The 20,676-nt window shown below is 45.5% G+C and overlaps 1 protein-coding gene across 1 annotated transcript; it reads left to right on the top strand.

Annotated features, from left to right (window-relative positions):
* Window positions 1-4,487: 4,487 nt before the first annotated feature.
* On the top strand, window positions 4,488-19,996 carry GTF3A (general transcription factor IIIA). Its single transcript, XM_044287830.1, has 9 exons — window positions 4,488-4,695; window positions 7,554-7,654; window positions 9,022-9,118; window positions 11,448-11,536; window positions 12,764-12,837; window positions 14,423-14,509; window positions 16,640-16,866; window positions 18,058-18,108; window positions 19,640-19,996. Exons 1-9 carry the CDS (start codon window positions 4,513-4,515, stop codon window positions 19,811-19,813), a joined length of 1,083 nt encoding a protein of 360 aa, XP_044143765.1. The 5' UTR covers window positions 4,488-4,512; the 3' UTR covers window positions 19,814-19,996.
* The last annotated feature ends 680 nt before the right edge of the window (window positions 19,997-20,676 follow it).

Here is a 20,676-nt window from a genome sequence, read left to right as displayed (position 1 = left end):
GGATACGGAAGGACACCACTACTCAATGTGACACTTGCCCCGATCATCCGGGCCTCTGCGTTATCGATTGCTTCAGGGAGTATCACACTTCCATGGAGTAATACATTTTTATAATCCTCAAGAGTCCCCTAAAGAACATAAAAAACTATGGCTCTCAGACTTTGGAGACACGGAACCATTTTTTTCCCCAAAAAATATTAGTTTTAGTGCAGGCATCCTCAAACTGCGCCCCTCCAGATGTTGTAAAACTATAACTCAAATAAAAAGATTTGATCCCAAAAATTATAACTCCCAGCATGCCCAGACAACCTACATCAATCAGCAGGGCATGGTGGGAATTGTAGTTTTACAACATCTGGAGGGCCGCAGTTTGAGGATGCCTACTTAGTGTTTCCAAAGTCTGAGAGCCATACATATTCCGCGTCCGTAAAAATATTCTCTATAAAAAAAATAACATGTAACCAACCCCCCCGTCCCCCCCGGATGAAGAGCATTAAAAAAATAAAAATAAAAACGTGTAAAAAAAGGCATCACAAAAAGTGTAATAGTGAGCGATCAAAATGTCATATGCACCCCTAATTAGTGCCAATAAAACCGCCATCTCATCCCGCAAAAAATTAGCCCCTACATTAGATAGTCGCCCAACAAAAAAAATAAAACTGTAGCTCCCAGGCTATGGAGATACTAAAATAATCTTTTTTGGTTCCTAAAATGATAATATAGTGTAAAATCTAAATAAATTTTAAAATGTAGACATATTAGGTATCGCCGCGTCCGTAAGAATCTGCCCTATAAAAATAACATTTGACTAAACCCCTCGGATGAATAGCGTTAAAAATATAAAATAAAAACGATGCCAAAACACCAATTTTTGGGCAAAATTTCCATTTGAATCTTTTTTTTCCGGTAATAAAGCAAGGGTTAACAGCCAAACAAAACTAAATATTTATTGCCCTGATTCTGTAGTTTGCAGAAACACCCCATATGTGGTCGTAAATGGCTATATAGTCACACGGCAGGGCATAGAACGAAGGGAACGCCATATGGTTTCTGGACGGCAGATTTTGATGGACTGGTTTATTTACACCATGTCCCATTAGAAGCCCCCCCTGATGTAGCCTAGACTAGAAACTCCAAAAAAGTGACCCCATCTAAGAAACTACACCCCTCAAGGTATTCAAAAGTTACTTTACAAACTTTGTTAACCCTTTAGGTGTTCCAAAAAACAAAATAGAGAATGTAGAAACAATTTTAGGATTTACATTTTTTGTTACCTTGCCTCAAAAAAGTGTAATATAGAGCAACCAAAAATCATATTTACCCTAAAATAGTCCCAAAACAACAACCACCTTGTCCCGTAGTTTCCTAGATGGGGTCACTTTTATGGAGTTTCTACTCTAGGGGTGCATCAGGGGGCTTGAAAGGGTACATGGTGTAAATAAACCAGTCCAGCAAAAACTGTATTCCAAAAAACATATGGCGTTCCCCTTCTTCTATGTCCTGCCGTTTAGCCAAATAGTAGTTTACGACCACATTTGGGGTGTTTCTGCAAACTACAGAATCAGGGCAACCCATATAAAGTTTTGTTTGGCTGTTAACCCATTTTTTCCAGTAATAAAGTAAGGGTTAAAATGGAAAATTTTCAAAAAAATAGAAATTCCAAAATTGTTTTTCCATCTGCCATTAACTCTTGAGGAACACCTAAAGGGTTAACAAAGTTTGTAAACCCAGTTTTGAATACCTTGAGGGGTGTACTTTCTTAGATGGAGTCACTTTTTGGGAATTTCTATTCTAGGGGTGCAACGGGGGGCTTGAAATGGGACATGGTATAAACAAAACCAGTCCTGCAAAATCTGCCTTCCAAAACCCATATGGCGTTCCCCTCTTTCTATGTCCTCCCGTTTGGCCAAACAGTAGTTTATAACCACATATGGTGTGTTTTTGCAAACTACAGAATCAGGGCAACCCATATAGAGTTTTGTTTGGCAGTTTACCCTTGCTTTGTTCCTGGAAAAAATGTATTATATTGGAAAATTTTCCAAAAAAATCGAAATTCTTAAATTTTATGTCCATTTGCCATGAAGTCTTGTGGAAGACCTAAAGGGTTAACAAAGTTTGTAAAATCAGTTTTGAATACCTTGAGGGGTGTAGTTTCTAAAATGGGGTAATTTTTGGATAGTTTCTATTACGTAAGCCTCACAAAGTGACTTCAGACCTGAACTGGTCCATAAAAAGTGGAGTGCAATATGCAGTTAGCAGTGAATATTTGCAGATTGGTTAAGTATGATCTGGTATGGTTGTATGCAATTTAGATTGCAATATGCAATCTGAATGCTTAAAATTTGTAGCTTGCAATTTGTATTTGCAATTGTATGGTTGCAATTGAATTTGGTGGAACTGTAAATAAACACACAGTATACAGTTCTAAACACAATACTAACAATATGAACATTATATAACTGTTTTAACTACCTATTTTGGCCTCTTGTTCCCATAAAACACAGCTCTCAATGGAGTGAATGTCTCTTCAGCTCCTGTCTCTGGTGAATAATGATTCTAGCAGCAGGAGCTGGGGGAATTCCCAGACAGGCTGTGTGTGAGGCTGGCTGTGATTGGTGAAAACTCTTGCTGTGTGAGAAGCTGGCTGTGATAGGTCTAGAGTGACTTCTGCCCAGTAACAACAGATAAAGGCTACTTTCACACTTGCGTTCGGAGCGGATCCGTCTGGTATTTGTACAGACGGATCTGCTCCTATAATGCAAACGATGGGATCCGTTCAGACGGAACCGTCTGCATTATATTTTACAAAAAAAGTCTAAGTACAATTTGTATTCAGACGGATCCATCCAGACTTTACATTGAAAGTCAATGGGGGGCGGATCCGTTTGAAAAATGCACCATATTGTGTCACCTTCGAACGGATGCGCCCCCATTGACTTCCATTGTAACTCTGGACGGATCCGTTTGCCTCCGCACGGCCAGGCGGACACCCGAACACTGCAAGCAGTCCGCCTGCTGAGCGGAGCGGAGGCCAAACGCTGCCAGACTGATGCATTCTGAGCGGATCCGCATCCACTCAGAATGCATTAGGGCTGGACGGATCCGTTCGGGGCCGCTTGTGAGAGCCTTCAAACGGAACTCACAAGCGGAGCCCCGAACGCTAGTGTGAAAGTAGCCTAACACTATGCTTTCTGTTGTTTATGCAGTGTCACTGAGCTTACCTTACACTACAAAATGAATCTTAAAGGCATATTATCTTTTTCTGCTTCTGTGAACACAATATATAACAGTTATATGACATCCAAAACATGAAGTCGCAGTAAATAACTCTGCTTTAGTCTTTAACACATAAACATAGGAACTGTATTAAGGCTATTGGCAGGCTTAGCTGTATACACATATAAGCTATAATAGCAACTTAGGACAGGTCTTAGCCGGCCATCTACAAGAATGTTTCGCAAAATGAGGATCAGGGACCCGTTAAGTCATTGGGTCCGCCAAAAAATGCAGACAGTAATTGGACCGCATCCATATTTTGTGGATATGACGGGGTGATCATGTATTCTTTTTGGCGCATGCAAATGAGGGGCACTTCATATGCGCCAACAAAACTGGCACATTGTCAGCCACATTTTAGGGGCAGACATCACCCCCAGGTTCTTTTGGCCTCCGTCGGGCCAGTATGTCAGCCGCCAGCGTACTTCATATTCCACCGTACAGGACAGATGTGTTCCTATACCGAAGGCTGAGCCGTGCACTTTACTAAATTTTGCATTGCGACCCTAAGGGTGACATACACCACTGTGCGGCTATAAGACAGCCTTGTGGCTCTCTTTTAGCTGTAAAACTACAACTCCCAGTATTTAAAAACAAGATGGGTCGTCAGAGCATGATGGGAGTTGTAGCTTTGCAACAGCCGCAGCCAAAGGTTTGAGACCACTGCTCTGAGCCTGGACAAAACAAACACCAGGACACTTCTATGAATAAATATGTATTCATATTATGGGGAAGATTTCTCAAAACTGGTGTGAAGGAAAACTGGCTTAGTTGCCCATAGCAACCATTCATCTTCCACCTTTGCTTGTCCAAAGGGAGGTCTGAATAATGAAAGGTGGAATCTGATTGGTTAAGGCAGTTTTCCTTCACACCGTAATGAATTCATGAAGTATTGCATTTTCAGCTAATTTAATTATCCGCCATTAAACAGTACTACATAAAACTCTTCTATCCCTTTACAAATATGGCGCGCACAGACTTGACGGCTAGTCACGTGATCCTCAGAGGACAAACCATTTGAGATTTGTAGGGAGAGTGACTTAAACGCGCGAGCGCCTGGAAACAATGAATGAAGTAGGAATAACTTACTGCACTAACAAATTGTCCGAGGAAATAATGCAGTAAGTCACGACGTGAAGCCATTTTACTCGGTCAGTAAACTGTTACTTTGACGGGAATATCCCCCTCTGCCACGCAGGATTGTGGGCTGGTGGTACGTTCCTTTTCAAGAAATCCATGGCTATGGCGCTGTCTATCGCTTCGTGGTGCGACCCGGTTGTGTTGCCGGTGTGCGGAGTCAGGATGGGGGAGAAGGCTCCGGTCGTGTATAAGCGCTTCATCTGCTCGTTCCCGGATTGTAATGCCACGTATAACAAGAACTGGAAGCTGCAGGCCCATCTGTGCAGGCACACGGGGGAGGTGAGGCGCATGGCCGGGCGCTGCTAGCTCTTCTTCATGGCCCTATGTAGCAGAGGCGAGCGCTTGGTGCAGCATGTGCTGGGTGTATGGTCCTGGCATGGGCACTGCTTCCTGGGTGCTGCCATGCCCGGGCATGCCCCCAGCACTCCTGAGATTGGGGTCCTGCAGTCACTATTGGGCTGGTATAATATGCAGTAACCCCTCATAAGTGACCTTACAGGCTGCTGCCACTTGCCCATATGAGGGTAACATGGGTCTGATGCCAGCATGTGGGTGTCAAATATGGGGACTCTGCCCTCTGCAAAAAAAAAAAAAAAAAAAAATACGAATTCCTAAAAGTTTGAAGGACTCCTGTAATTGAGTTTTACTCTTCTAGGGTTTACCAAAATCTTGCCCCATTTAAAGAGGAGCTCTCGCCTCTCCTGATGTGTCTTGCAGTCTCCATGTAGTAACCATTCTGGGGCATCTATTCTGTTATGTTGTGCCATTCCCCTGTCATTCCTGCTAGAAATGATGGATTGCTAGTAGTTTGCAATGAAGGTCCAGCTGGGTGTAACCAGTAAGGGGGGGGGGGGGTTCCCGACGTTCCCGACGTTCCCGACGTTCCCGACGTTCCCGACGTTCCCGAGACACTGACATTATCTAATCAGTGTCAGATTGTGGATGGACCCTAATTGATAACACCCATCTGGACCTTCATTGCAAACTGTGATGGCTTCATTCATAACTTCTAGTAGGAATAGTAAAGGAATGAGCCATAAGAATAGATGCCCCCTGAATAGTTATTGCAGGGGGTATGTAAGCAGTTACTGAAACAGACCTGTCAGGAGAGGGAGCAGGTCTTCTCTAAGGAGACTGGTTTTCTGAACCCCACAATGTTCTGTTCTCCTATTGGTGTAAGTTTCTGATATGATCAGTGCCTTTATTTTAAAAAAAATTATCTTAGTAGGATATGCAAATGAGGGCTAGCAAGTGCCCAGGGGCGGTGTCAACCTTGTAGGTGCCCAGGCAGCTCTGCCTTATTGTCGCTTCCACTCCCCGCCCAGTCTTTCCCTCTGCCTGCCCATCTTCTTACTACTGCTCTCGCCGAGATCCCGCGCGCTGAGTCCGTCGGCCGGCGCATGCGCACTGATGTCCATTCCTGGTACGGCATCACAGTAATGCATGCGCTGGCTAACGGACAAAGTTAGCCGGCGCATGCGCATTACTGTGATGCTGTACCAGGAATGGACATCACAGTGCGAATGTGCTGGCTGACTGACTCAGCGCGCGGGATCTCGGCGAGAGAAGTAAGATGGGTGGGGGAAGCGACGATAAGGCAGAGCAGCCTGGGCACCTACAAGGTTGATGCTGCCCCTGGGCACTTGCTAGCCCTCATTTGCATATCCTACTAAGATGATTTTTGCCTGTTTTTTAGAAGTCCACGATTGCTTATAAAGGTAACGTTTTATAAACTGTAACGCTGCTAGAAAGCTTTGGGAAGGGTTAAAAAGGTGAAACTGTGATGACAGACTCCCTTTAAAGGGAACTTGTCACCAGGATTTTGTGTATAGAGCTGGGGACATGGGTTGCTAGATGGCCACTAGCACATCCGCAATACCCAGTCCCCATAGCTCTGTGTGCTTTTGTAAAAAAAAAACTGATTAGATACATATGCAAATTAACATGATCATATCTTACTTGTGTGACCAGAAAAGTCATATTTTGAGGCTGACTCATCTCAGGGTAATTTGCGTATGTATCAAATTTTTTTTTTTTTACTCAATAAAAGCACACAGAGCTATGGGGACTGGGTACTGCTGATGTGCTAGCGGCAATCTAGCAACCCATGTCCTCAGCTCTATACACAAAATCCTGGTGACAGAGATGGGACCCTCACCTACTAGCGATATGCCCCCATTGTCTGTGATGGGAATACCCTTTAAGTGCTTCAGATTCTACAGCACTCCAGCTGCTGTGAAACCAACTCCCAGCATGCACTCTTACTCAGCTGTTCTTGTAATACCCATAGAAATAGAGGATTCTGGGAGTTGTAGTTTCAGAACAGCTGGAGTGATGGAGGTGGCTGCTCCCTGTTCTAGCCTATTGATTTCAATGGGCAGTGTAATTCTCTACTTCACCTGTAGGGGCTCTGTCCTGGAAGTGAGCACCCTTTGCCTCAATCCCCCTATAGACTCTGGTCCTGTCAGAGGGGTACCATGAAGTCAGTTTATCTTTGGGGGGGGGGGTTAGAAGAGATGGTCCTGTGCAGATTAGAAGCGGACTGCGGCAGTAACTGCTCTGGGTGGTGGTGGTGGTAGTGAGGGCTGATTGGTATGGCACTGATCGCTCCAGCTCTGTACCCGTGGCACCCTCCAGAGGGTAGTATGGTATCAGAGGCTGTATACTAATGGCCAATCAGCATCCACAATTGCCATCACTTGCCATGTTGTAGAAGTGTTGGGCCAGACGCAGGCTTGTGAGTTCCCGTCCTGTCAGGATCGCACGGCGTTGGGGTTCATGCACAAGACCGTGTCCGTTGTGTGGTCTGCAAATTGCGAATCCACTAAACACTGTTCCACATCTTGCAGAGCAGCTCATCCAGCCCTCAATGGAGCAGTCCAAGAATAGGATGTGTTCTATACAGACGTGCAGATGTGGACAGCACACACACTGAAGTGAATGGGTCTGCATCCGACCTGCAAAAAATGCGGCTCAGGTGCGGAGCCAAACCGCGGTTGTGTGCATGACGCCTTATAAGGATTTATAATGCTGAGGGTCCTGGAATCTACAGAATTACACTGACATCTTGTGTAGCCACTAGAAATGCTGAAAGGAGTGAACACTGGGTAACTATATATAATTTTTTTTTCTTTTAGAGACCCTTTGCTTGCACACATGAAGGCTGTGAAAAAGGCTTTGTGACTTTATATCACCTGAATCGTCATGCGCTCACCCACAGCGGGGAGAGACCTTGCAAGTAAGTGTCGTCTGTGTAAGGTCCTGACCCTCCGCTGGTCGTACAGGATCTTATACCCCAGGGACATGTTCTGGGAAAACCTGCTGCAGATTGGAAGATCCAGACTGTACAGTACTGCTGCGGATTACAATGGTGGTGATTCCACCCCCACACTTACCCATCAGGTCCTTGGTATGATGAACATTTTATTTAGCACTATTTATTTTTAAGAATAAACATACTCAACACTTGAGGACTTTTTTATTCTAGTGTTAGAAGGTTGCAGCAGTTGCACAAATATTTGGCATACATGATAAAGGAGTATTCCGATCTCAGACATTGGCAGCATATCCTAGTGATATGACGCCAATGTCTGATGGGTGCGGGGTCTGACCTACCTGCACCTATACTTAGAACTGAGCTGGCACAGTCCCAGAGCGCGCACCGCTCATGCATGGCTGCCCTTAACTCATTCCTATGGTAGTGCTGAAAATGGCTAAGCTAATCGGCCTCATAGAAGAGAATGAAGCGGTGGATGGCAGCTGAGATCCGCAGACTGCAGGACACTTGCGGTTGTGTGAAGAGGTGTTTGACATGCCAGCCACCAGTCTGCTTGCGGTATTGGTACACATCGCGGCGCTGCTGCACACGAGTCTCCCTCCACAATACTCATGCCGAATGGTCCGGGAGCCCACCCATACTGGCCAGTCAGCAGTTTTCTTACAAGTAATGAGGCTGCTTGCTGTATGGAGCTTAATGGAAGGGGAAAGTCTGGTATCGAAAGTGTATAACTTGTTATGGTTGTGATGTGGTCGAGTACCACATGGCCACAGCGGGCTGTAATTAAACTAGACCGCATTGTTAATGGCTACGCAGCACACTGCAACACTGCGGTAGTTATTTTAGTTACAGCCCGCTGTGCCAAAACTGCAACACAACCATGTGGTTATACCTCAAAGGTGTTAAATGTGTGACACTTGCACCAGGTACTGGTTGAGTTAACATTCCTGTCATCTAAGGCCTCATGCACACGACCGTGCCTTGTTTTCCAGTACGTAAATTGCGGAACCACAAAACACGGATGCCGCCTGTGTGCATTCCGCAACTTGCTGACCAGAACGGGCTCCTGTAATAGAAATGCTTATTCTTGTCCGCAGAACGGAGTGCTGTCTGCATCTTTTGCGGCCCCACTGAATTGAATGGGTCTGCATTTGAGCCGCAAAAGGCAGATGAGATACGGCCTGAACAGTTGTGTGAATGAGGCCTAATTCACTGGGGGGTTATCAACACTGGTGTAAAGGAAAACTGCCTTAGTTGCCCATAGAAACCAGATGTTCAAAAAGTTGCTTTCTCAATAAATTTTTTTTTTTTTTTTTTTTTTCTTTCAGATGTGAAGCAGAAAACTGCAATTTGGCATTCACCACAGCATCTAACATGAGGTTGCACTTCAAAAGGGCTCATGCTTCTCCAGTGCAGGTCTACGTGGTACGCTGCTTGAATCGACTTATTTATCCTAAGGGGAATCTTGCCACGAAATGCAGTTAAGCACTGGTGTAAGGCTCGGCTGAATGTAATAACTTTCACTTACCCTGGGTTCAGACCTGAGCGTTTTACAGCGCGTTCCTACGCGCTGTAAAACGCACAACAGGCAAGAACCAATGATTCCCTATGGGAATGGTTCTCACCTGGGCGTTTTACAGCGCGTACGATCGCGCTGTAAAACGCCCGACGCTCAAACAAGTGCTTGAGCTTTTTTTTGGGCGTTTGTCGCGCGTTCCCGCACATAGATATTCGGGAACGCGCGACAATGTGTGCACGCCTGTCTCTGTATGCACGATTGTAAACGCCTGTACAATCGCGTATACAGAGCGCTCGTTTCAGAAAGCTCAGGTCTGAACCCAGGGTAAGGGCTCTTTCACACTTGCGTTCTTTTCTTCCGGCATAGAGTTCAGTCGTCGGGGCTCTATGCCGGAAGAATCCTGATCAGGATTATCCCCATGCATTCTGAATGGAGTGAAATCCGTTCAGGATGTCTTCAGTTCCGGACCGGAAAGTTTTTTGGCCGGAGAAAATACCGCAGCATGCTGCGCTTTTTGCTCCAGCCAAAAATCCTGAACACTTGCCGCAAGGCCGGATCCAGAATGAATGCCCATTGAAAGGCATTGATCCGGATCCGGCCTTAAGCTAAACGTCGTTTCGGCGCATTGCCGGATCCGACATTTAGCTTTTTCTGAATGGTTACCATGGCTGCCGGGACGCTATAGTCCTGGCAGTCATGGTAAAGTGTAGTGGGGAGCGGTATACGTGCCGTCCGTGCAGCTCCCGGGGCGCTCCAGAGTGACGTCAGGGCGCCCCACGCGCATGGATGACGTGATCGCATGGCACGTCATCCATGCGCATGGGGCGCTCTGACGTCACTCTGGAGCGCCCCGGGAGCCGCACGGACTAAGTATACCACTCCCCACTACTACTATGGCAACCAGGACTTTAATAGCGTCCTGGATGCCATAGTAACACTGAACGCATTTTGAAGACTTATTCGTCTTCAAATGCTTTCAGTTCACTTGCGTTTTTCCGGATCCGGCGTGTAATTCCGGCAAGTGGAGTACACGCCGGATCCGGACAACGCAAGTGTGAAAGCCCTTAGTGATCCTCTGCTTTATTCTGGAGAAAAGCCCTTTTAATCCATATGAACAGAACACTGGCTGAAGAGGTCATGGCGCTCCAGTCTCTAACTTAATCAATGGATCTGAGGGTATTGGACCCCCACCCATCAGATATTGATGACCTCTCCAAAGGATAGGTCCTCAATATTTAATGCCTTAAACCACTTTAATAGGAACACAGCAATCCGCACCCCATGTACACTAATTACTGAGTGGCACAAAGGTGGGCCTAACTAATGTGAAGGGTCACACAAGGGCTTGGTTTTTTCGGGACATGTTGCACTTTCTAATTCCACAATTGTAGTCGAGAGCTTGAAGAAAATTTCAATGGGGGGAGGGGGGGCAACCTAATTCTGCAACAGTTCTATGGGTTTTGTCTACAGCGTTCCCTAGGTAAGGGACCTGTTGCTTTCATTCTCCAGGTCAGTACGATTACGGCAAAAACACATTTGTGTAGTGTTTCTCACATTTTAAATATTGAAGAAAAATAAAGCTTGAAGAAAATTATTTTTCATCACCATATTCTGACCCCCTATAACTTTTCTGTAGTTTAGGGAGCTGTGTGAGACGTCACTTTTTGTGGGGCGATCTATACTTTATTTTTTTGGCTTATAGGTGTGGGACCCACATCTATATCTGGAACAGAGCCTTGCAAAGTGGTGGCTGGAGGACTCTGGTCTGGCCATCACCAAGCGTGCTCTCCATAGAAGTGAATGGGAGAGCACCTTGCATGACCAGCCACCGCTCCAATTCACTTCTATGGACTCGACAAATGGCCGTGCCAGACTTTTTTTTTTTTTTTTTTGGGCTGCCCTATAGGAAATAAATGGAGGGCAGCACAGTGCGCCCTCCACCACTTTCAGCGCTCTGTTCTGTTCTAGGTATAGGTGCAGGTCCAAGTGTTGGGGCCTGCGTCTATGACAATGGGGGCATATCCTAGTGATGTGTCCCCATTGTCTGAGAACCCATTTAAGTGGCCTAAAACAATGGAACATGACTGCAGCCAGTTGACTGGCTGTTCAGTCTTCTGGTATTAGTGATGAGTGCTCATTGATTGTGGAGAAGGGGTTCAGGTATTTTCACGGTTCTGTGTAAGTGCTAGCAATTGTAAGTAGCCTGCCCTGTGGTTCACTTCCTATTTCTTTCAGTGTTATTTTGCAGACTGCGGCCAACAGTTCAGGAAACATAACCAGCTAAAAATCCATCAGTATATCCATACAAACCAGAAACCCTTCAAGTAAGTGTCCTGTACAGTTACCTGCGACTACTCACCGTACAGTGCTGTACAAGTATGCAGTCTTCTCTGAATACAATAGTATTCCCAGCATGGCTTGTACAGGATCAGAAAGCAGGCTGCTTCCTTAATACGCTCTACAACTGCTCAAGGAAGCTGATCTGTAACCCGTGGAGCGGTTTGTTAGAGAAGGCGGCCTTGTTCTGTAATCCTGTACAGCCCCTTTACATTATGACTGTATTTGATGCACTGGTTTCAGAGAAGCTGACTGCTGAAGTCAGCCACTCGATCCTCTGCCCTATGAGACTGAATAGGCAGAGGGGCTGTCAGAGCAGAGTCACGACCAAGGAACTACTAAACTAGTGGCTTCAGTTTGTCATGTGGCATAAACTCTGGCTTCTGAAATGGGCCAAGGAGCTGGTTAAAGGTACGATCACATGGCGTCTTTCACTGGAACTTTGGCATAGACACCCACTCTGACATTTTACTGGTTTCTGGCTCCAATCCATTTCAATGGGAGGCAGTGCTGAGGATTGTAGAGCCAGCTTAAAGGGGTTGTCAGGGTTCAGAGCTGAACCCGGACATACCCATAATTTCACCCAGGCAGCCCTCCCTGACTTGAGCAGTTCATCCTCCGATACTCTCCCTTGCCCTGTGCAGAATAGTGTAGGGCAAGGGCTCTTTTATTTACTTTAACACACTGCCTGGCAGAGGCTTCCGCCCAGCAGTGATGGGTGACGTCACTGGTTCTGATGGGTGGGCTTTAGTGCTGCCCTAGCCATTTTACAGGCTAGGGCAGCGCTAAAGCCTGCCCATCAGTGCCAGGGATGTTACCAGGCTCACGGCTGGGTGAAAGCCTCCACCTGGCAGCCAGGAGAGCCTGGTATATCTCCGTAACTCCACAAAATGCTTTTGTGGAGAGCATTAAAGCATGAAGTGCCACGATGCTCAGGGGGCTGCCTCGGTGAAATTCTGGGTATGTCCGGGTTCAGCTCTCTACCTAGACAACCCTTTAAAAGACCCTCTACAATGCCTCCCATTGCAATGTATGGAAGGCTGAAAGAATGCGGCTGCCTGCTGGATTTCACCAAATTTCTGTGGTAAGCCTTTATGAATGGCCACTAAGTGTTGGCTTGTGCCAATATCCTACTGCTACATCTTAAATACCGGTGATGGTAATGCAGTTGGTTTCTTGGTCTGATAGAAATCACACTTTTTTTCTCCCATCAGATGCAGTCACGAGGGATGTGATAAAAGCTACTCTTCTCCTTCAAAGCTTAAACGCCATGAGAAAATTCATGCAGGTATGTATCTGTTTTGCCAGTCTTCTTAGAATCTTTGCTCTCAAAGACTATGCAAGCACCTTTAAAAAGGTTGGGTCGCAAACGCTTATCAATCTTAACAATTATGTGATTGCGGGGGGTCCGAAAGTCCTCTGTGCAGTGGTTGTGCTCCATTCAGTGTCTACTGCCAATTACAAAAGTTGCATCTTAAGGCCCCTTTAGATGCGACAATTCAGCAGACAGTTGTCGAGAAGGAAGTGAATCAGTGAAGTAGACTGTGGTGTTTGTGATGGGATCTCCACTTCATGGGGAGGAGTGATCACTAATGCCCCCCCCCCCCCCCCCATACAGCAGGGATCAGCAACCTTCAGCACTCCAGATGCTGTGAAACTACAACTCCCAGCCTGCAGGATTTCTTGGCTGTTCTTGTAACTATAGAAGTGAAAGGAGGATTCTGGGAGTTGTAGTTTTGGAACAGCCAGAGTGACGGCGGTTGCTGATCCTTGCCATACAGACTCGTTGTTTGCACAGCACATTCTGCCTGCAAGTGATCTAGGTGCCTACGCAAACTGTACAATTACCCAACAAACAAGCATTTTGCTTGTTCATTGAGTAATGGGCAGCACTTTTACACCAAATAATTGCTAAAGACCATTCCTATGAACTCTTGTTAGCGATTATCTGATGGCTTCTTGGCCAGTGTAAAAGGCTCTCTAGGCAATGTCCCCTTGCTTTCAAAGCCCAGTGCCTCTGAGCACATTGGATGGGGTGTAGAAACTCTACTCTCCCAATTTGCACCACTTAGTCACTGTGTAACCCAAACCAGAAGATGGGGAAATGAGCACCAATAACCAGTCTATTTTAGGGCTGTCATTTGGCTGTAAAAACAACTAAATCGCAGGAAGTCTTGATGTTGCTGTGCAGCCCCCAGCCTTATAGTGATTAATGGTTTCCCTCTGAATCCTCATCCGCATAGACACTTCAGTCAGTTGTTGCTGCATTAAGCCACCAGCGCAGGGAGCTTACGGCCTATGAATCACACTGAAGTGTAGGCTGTGCACTCCTGAGATCTACATGGAGATGGCTGCCGGTGAGGCATTAACTGTTCATGTAGTCCAATCCACGGAATAGTCAAGTGGTTAGTCTGTATCTGGCACTGAGTGTATGTGACAATACACCAATGACTCAGAAACCAGGTAAAATTTCCACTAGTTCCTCCTTAGAATCTATGGAGTTTATCGAATATTTGTTTGTATGATAAAGCACATTGGCTCTAATTTTGAGTGCTCAAAACTGGAATCTAGCAGCATTTTTATTTTTATTTTTTTCCCCCTGAATGGATGAGGGAACATTAAAGCACTCTAGATGGGAGTTGGGAGGCATTACATGCCCAGTACATTCCCCCATATCTGTCAGGAGTCCACCATACATTAGATGGTCGCCTGTTCCTGCCAGAGACGAACTGACAATCTGTGTATTCAAGTGAAGCATAGCGGAGACTGTACGGTGTGAATAGTGGAATTTTCCTCCACCTCAGAATGCTTCCATTGAGTTGTGGTATAGGAGTGTATTGGTTTAGATTCTTACAGGTTTTATTTTTTTGCAGGATATCCATGCAAAAGAGATAGCACTTGTCCTTTTGTAGGAAAGACCTGGTCAGACTACTTGAAGCATGCTGCAGAGCTTCACTCAGGTAAGCGCTATGGGTAACAGTATGCACAGAACAGAGGCCTGGTTTACATGTGGCACATTGTAAATCTCTTCAGTCCAGTGTGGGTGTAGATTAACAAATGACACTAAATATGCAACTCTCAGCACTACCTCACCGTTTGATGCAGGCAGCTGCAGTACCAGGCACTGCCACCTGTATGTACAGCACTGCCACCTGTATGTACGGCACTGTGCAGAGGCTCAGCTGCAGCTGCCTCCTGAGGAGTGGAGCTCTAGGGTTGGAGCCTGTGTCGCACCTTCAATGGAGGCAGCCCATGTGACTGACAGGGCTTCAAGGGGAGCGTGGCACTGAACTCCAGATCTGTGTACATTAGACCCTGGGGCCTTGTACACATCCTTATCTCTGCAATGTACTATCGCACCCCTAATACTGCTGGCTCCATCAGTCTGCATCCCACTAGCCTCCTACATTCTGTTTGCTAGGGCAGGGCTTCCCAGGGCCACCTTCGAAGACACTAGGATCACTGTCGGGACAGCTATTCTGCTGTAGGTAAGAAGGAAGAATGGCTTCCCCTTACCTGTTCCCTGTCTAATCACACAGATGTTACAATGTAGACCACATCCTGTGGGGTATAGTTAACTTAGTGGGCCAAGGTTGCTCTCTGGTTATCCTCCAACTAATTTTAGAATTCCCATAATTGGGTACTAACTTTAAATGTTTTTAATAAAGGTTATATTTTAAGGAGGGTTATTCCTTTTTCTGTGACTCTGCAGCCACCATTAGGAATGGATCAGTGAGTAGATTGGTACAGTTTCCATAGCAGTCACTGGTAACTGTATAAGGCTACTTTCACACCAGCGTTTTTGCTGGATCCATCATGGATCAGCAAAAATTCTGTCAGGATAATACAACCGTCTGCATCCATTCAGAACAGATCCAGTTGTATTATCTCTAAAATAGCCAAGACAAATCCGCCTCTAAAACCATTGTAAGTCAAGGGGGGGGGGGGGGGGGCAGATCTGTTTTCTTGTCAGAGAAAACTGATCGGTCTCGATTGCCTTACATTGTGAGTCTTGACGGATCAGTCTTGCTCCGCACCACATCGCAGACACAAACTTTGCTTGCAGCTTTTTGTCTGCAATGGGGACGCAACGAAATGGAGCGGAATGCATTCTGGTGCATTTAGTTTTTGTTCAGTTGTCCCCATTGACAATGGGGACAAAACTGAAGAATTTCCCCCGCTATTGAGATCCTTTGGCAGATTTCAGTAGCGGCAAGGGAAAGCACCGATGTGTAAGTAGCCTAACTTCCTGTGCACTGAGCTCCCCCCTAGTTGTGACTGGTCAGCCAGGTTAAAGAGTACCTTTTTTTTTTTTTTTTTTTTTTTTTACGGAGCATCTTTACATGGGAGTACCCTCCACTGCCAGAATTTTTTTTTTTTAAAGACCCCCTCATCTGCCCCACTGTGTTCCCCTGACATTTTGGTGTCCAATATGTTAATGCTGAGCAGCGGTACAAGGAGGATTAGACGGCTGCATTTCTCAGGGGGAATCTTCGTCTCACTGGCTGTGAGCTGTCCAATCGCAGTAGACGTGTCACAGCCATTGAATACGTCTTACCTTCTCCCTGGTTGTGACGTGGTCCTCTGCAATTGGACTGCACCCCAGCCAGGGAGAAGGAGATTTCCCCCTGAGAAATGTGGCCGTATCCTCCTCCCTGTACCAATGCTCAGCATTAACATAAAGGGCGCCAAAACTTCAGGCAGCAGGGCAGATGAGGGGTCTTTCAAAAAGATTCCAGCTGCATGAGTGGGGGTACTCCCCATGTAAAGGTACTTAAAGTTCTTATAGCATGGCTCTGAAGTTCAACTAACTTTTGTATACCAAACAAGAAATGCATGATGATAATTCTGGTTATCAAAGGGGTGTACAGTGATGTCACATGGCCTAGGAATAATGGATCACCCAGCCTCTAACAGCTGATCTGTGGGGGCCCCAGATGTTGGCCCCCCACTCATCTGATATTGATGACCTACCCATATTTACCACTGGATAACCCCTTTAAATAGCATATTGTAAACTTCCTAGCTTGTTCCTTGCACATCTGTAGTAAACTGTAAATGGCTCATTCCTGTCTGATCTTTTGCTTTAGAGGTTACCTGTGATATCTGTAATCGTAAATTCAAGAGGAAAGAATTCCTGAAGGAGCACAAGAAAATCCACACAAAAGAGAGAATAGTTTATCACTGCCCACGAGAGGATTGTGACAGGACTTATACTACTAAATTCAACCTCAAAAGCCATATACTCACGTTCCATGAAAACCTGCGGCCATTTGTTTGTGAGCATGAAGGCTGTGGAAAAACCTTTGCGATGAAGGTGAGGTTTATATTGTAGACGAGAGGTCTTGTCTGTATTGGCACTGCTTCCGGCTGGCTAGACACTGCTTATGTCGTGGCCAATAGATGCGTGGTTTTGTGGTAAAATAGTATAACTTGTATGATTAGCCTCACCTTATGACTGGCACAATCCTATTTAAGACTGAGCATGTAAAATCTGCACAGCATTGATAAAGGGTTTGTCTGCTGTATCTCTATTGCTGACCTACCCTCAGTTTTCTCTATTGATGATCCCATCAGCTGTTTGAGGAGAAAGCAGCGCTGGTGAGAGCACTGCCTTCATTGTTTACCTGCAGCAGCAATCACTCCATCTGTGTATAGGAGCGAGCTGTCCCATAGAAGTAAATGTAATTACCTGTTTGCCATCACAATTTCAGCAGTGATCGGGTGTAAACTATGAAGAGAAGGCAGTTCTCATAGCAGCACTGCCTTCTCTTCAAACAGCTGATCAGCAAGGGTGCAGGGTGTCAGACCCCTGCTGATCTGATAATGATTACCTATTCTCAGGATAGGTAATCGATAGAAAAAGCAGACAATACCTTAGAGGACCTTTTCACCACAATAAAAAAAAAATCTAAACTAAGCATACAGACACGGAGAGCGGCGCCCAGGGATCTCCCTGCACTTACTATTATCCCAGGGCACTGCTCCGTTCTCTCGGTATAGGCTCCAGTAGCTTCAGATTTTTGGCTCAACTGGGAGGAGCCTGACGGCATCTCCTTCTCCCAGGCTGTAGCGCTGGCTAATCGCAGTGCTCAGCTCATGGCCTGAGAGAGAGAAAAAAACTCTCAGGCAATGAGCTGAGTGCTGCGATTGGCCAGCGCTACAGCCTGGGAGAAGGAGATGCCAGCAGGCTCCTCCCAGTTAAGCCAAAAATCTGAAGATACCAGGAGAACAGAGCGGCGCCCAGGGATAAGTGCAGGGAGATCCCTGGGCACCACTCAATGTCTGTATGCTTAGTTTAGATTTTATTTTTTATTGTAGTGTAGGGTCCTCTTTGTCTTCTAACTTCCTGTAAGACTAGGCTCCAGTTTGTCTGCTAGAAGTGCATATTTTCTTCATTCCTAGGAGATGGATTGCTTTTGCAAGTTAGGCAGCAGATAAACTAAAAGTGAAGTTGTCTAGCTCTGCAGTCCAAAATCTGAACTGTAAAACACTTGTTCTTTTACAGCAAAGCCTAGACAGACATTTCAATACTCACGACCCAGAGAAGAAAAAGATGGTAAGAGTATTCTACACTTATCTGTGTGAAAGTGCGTTCTCGGCCTATAAACTATCCAAATGGCTTTCCTTTGATTGGGTCAATTACTGTGACTCGGTCAGCACTTTCAGTATCTCTGAAATTTTGCCCATATGGTGTTACCACCTGGGATTTCTTATTGGAAAGGATGTACCTCCACCACATAATGTCACTGGGGGGAAATGCATTGGTACCTAAACGCATGCATCAACACAACACACTGGCGTTTCCTTTTCAAGCAGGAGAAAAAAATTGGAGGATTGACAAAACAGCCAGAGCATGCCTGCAGTAAAAAAATGCTATTGACTTAAAAAATGCACCTTGAGGATCAAAAATGTGGCTTATTTCCATACAACATCTGGAGCTGGCAGTTTTTACTTAAACACTACACAAATGTTATGACCTGTTTAAAAAGGTGCATGGCACAGCTGAGGATCAGAATGAAGGTTATAACTCACAAATGGTCATTGGTAAAACTACAGTTTACATAATGTACCTTCCTGACAGGTCTTAATAAAAAAACGCAAGTCCTACTTTAAGCATGACAAGTTACAAAACGTTCAAACACCCCAAAACCTGTGACACTAGCCTTTCAGTAACATGTAGGGAGACCTGCCAATAAGCAGAAAGGTGAAGCTAATGGGTGTCAAATGCACCTTGTTCACATTATATTGCTCAAGTATACAATTGCATACGGTATATTGTGATCCAGCTGTTAATAGGGTATTGGAAGGATGTAGTTGCAGTACAGTGGTTCCTCAAGTTACAATATTGGTTCCAAAGCCCCAAAATGTCATTAAGATGAGAGAAAATGAAGATTTAAGAAAAATAAGCAGATAATTAAAACAAGTCCTTGCGTATAACTGTCAGGAAAAGCTGCTAACCAGCAACTGATACAGCGATTTTACCAGAGAAGTGGCCTTGATTGGTTGGATCTGAGACATTGTGTGTGTCTTGTTTCAACTTACAATGGTTGTTTCTGACCCATCATATCTCGAGGGATCACTGTATACTTGGTTCTCCCATGACACCACTGCAGTATCGTATGAAGCATAGATATCAAAGATCCCTGATGCCTGTCTCTGCTGTGCCAGTGTCCTCAGGGGTACATGGGGCAATGGTGGTGAAAATGCTGCAAGGTCATGTTTTTAGCTTGTATGCTTTAATAAATGAATACATTCTTTTATCCAGCACATTTGTTTTTCACATGCATATAGTAGCACAAAGAGGGTAATATGAAGTTGGAGAAGGCACTAAGCATCCTTGTCTGATGGCAGTTGCTATATTCCAGGATACCTTTAAGCTGGCTGTATACTTTAGATGTTGGCCCACCCTGTCCTCTAGGCATGCTGCCTGTTTACTTAATGCAGAGGGGGGGGGGGGGGGCGGCTAGGTTGTCCGGCAGCTATCTCTTTATTCCCTGCGCATAGTGGTCTGACTAGGGTTGACCCAATTGAGAACTGCTTCTTTAAGTATTGCTGGGTGAGCTAGCTAACTTTCTGTCCTCTTCTAGGTGAAACCACCCCGACCCGTAAGAAGTCTTGCTTCTCGCCTTTCTGGATATAAGCCTAAGAAGTCCAAGAAAAAAAAACCTTCCCAAACTCCTGCCCTTGAGTCTCCAGAACAGAAACCTGATGCTGGCAAAGAAGATCTATTACCAGTGCTGGAAAATCTGACCCTTAAATAATTCTCCAGTGCTTGGTCCAGTAATGCAGGATATATGATGTTAATATTACTGTTCACTCATTTGCCCGTTTTCTGTGGGAATTTTTGTTTTTCAGTTTGTTTTCAGTCTGACCTGCTGGCCAAAGGTTTGTGGCAGTAGGTCAAGATATACTTTCTACCTGTTGCATTAAAGAGGTGAAGCACATGCAGAATTCTGGTAACCTTTATTTAGACTCTTAACACCCCAATAGCAATATTGTGTAAATGAATGTGGGCTGAAGCCTGAGTAAATGTCAGAAGGAGCCAAGCCTAGTTCTGTGCACCTTCTCGTCTAAGTTTTTTTAGGTTGAGAAGCTAACACTACACAAGGCAAATGCCACGCTAGATACAGAGCCACTGTACAAGGGAAAGTGGTGCAGATTGTATGTCTTCCCTGTACAGTACCTCTGGCTGATGCAGTGTGAATGCTGACTGCCTGAAACTTCCACTGGCAAAGAAACCAGTCGCTGCTTTTTTTGGTTGCTTATCCATCCTATAAACATGCACAACATGTCGTAGTTTTATTCCAGCCGCCTCTGCAGGTTTGCTCTGCTGCTGCCAGAACTCTGTCCTGCCCCATTAGTCAATGGGGCCAGAGCAGACCGGCGGCATGCATGCACTAGCGGCAGCACAGATCTGGAGAAGGCTGCCGCTAGTGTCAAAGTAGCCTGACTTGTGCAACTGTTGCGTAAAACACTTTGCTAAATACTCCAAATGTTGATATCATGAATGTGTAAATAAGCCCTTATGTGGGGAGCCCTGTTCAGTTTACTGCTCCACTAGGTAGAATCTGCTGTGGCATAGTGATAGAGGGGGCAATTTTATTCTAGGCATACATGGGGTGGA

Source organism: Bufo gargarizans, chromosome 3 (genome assembly GCF_014858855.1).
Source record: "Bufo gargarizans isolate SCDJY-AF-19 chromosome 3, ASM1485885v1, whole genome shotgun sequence".
Taxonomy (NCBI): domain Eukaryota; kingdom Metazoa; phylum Chordata; class Amphibia; order Anura; family Bufonidae; genus Bufo; species Bufo gargarizans.
Note: the sequence above shows the minus strand (reverse complement) of the source record. Positions and strands in the feature narration are given on the sequence as shown.

Coding starts and splice junctions, on each gene's coding strand:
- GTF3A (XM_044287830.1), top strand. CDS start 4,513: ATGGCTATGGCGCTGTCTATCGCTTCGTGGTGCGACCCGGTTGTGTTG. Junction 7,655..9,021: donor AGCGGGGAGAGACCTTGCAA/GTAAGTGTCGTC, acceptor TTTTTCTTTCAG/ATGTGAAGCAGAAAACTGCA. Junction 9,119..11,447: donor CTCCAGTGCAGGTCTACGTG/GTACGCTGCTTG, acceptor TATTTCTTTCAG/TGTTATTTTGCAGACTGCGG.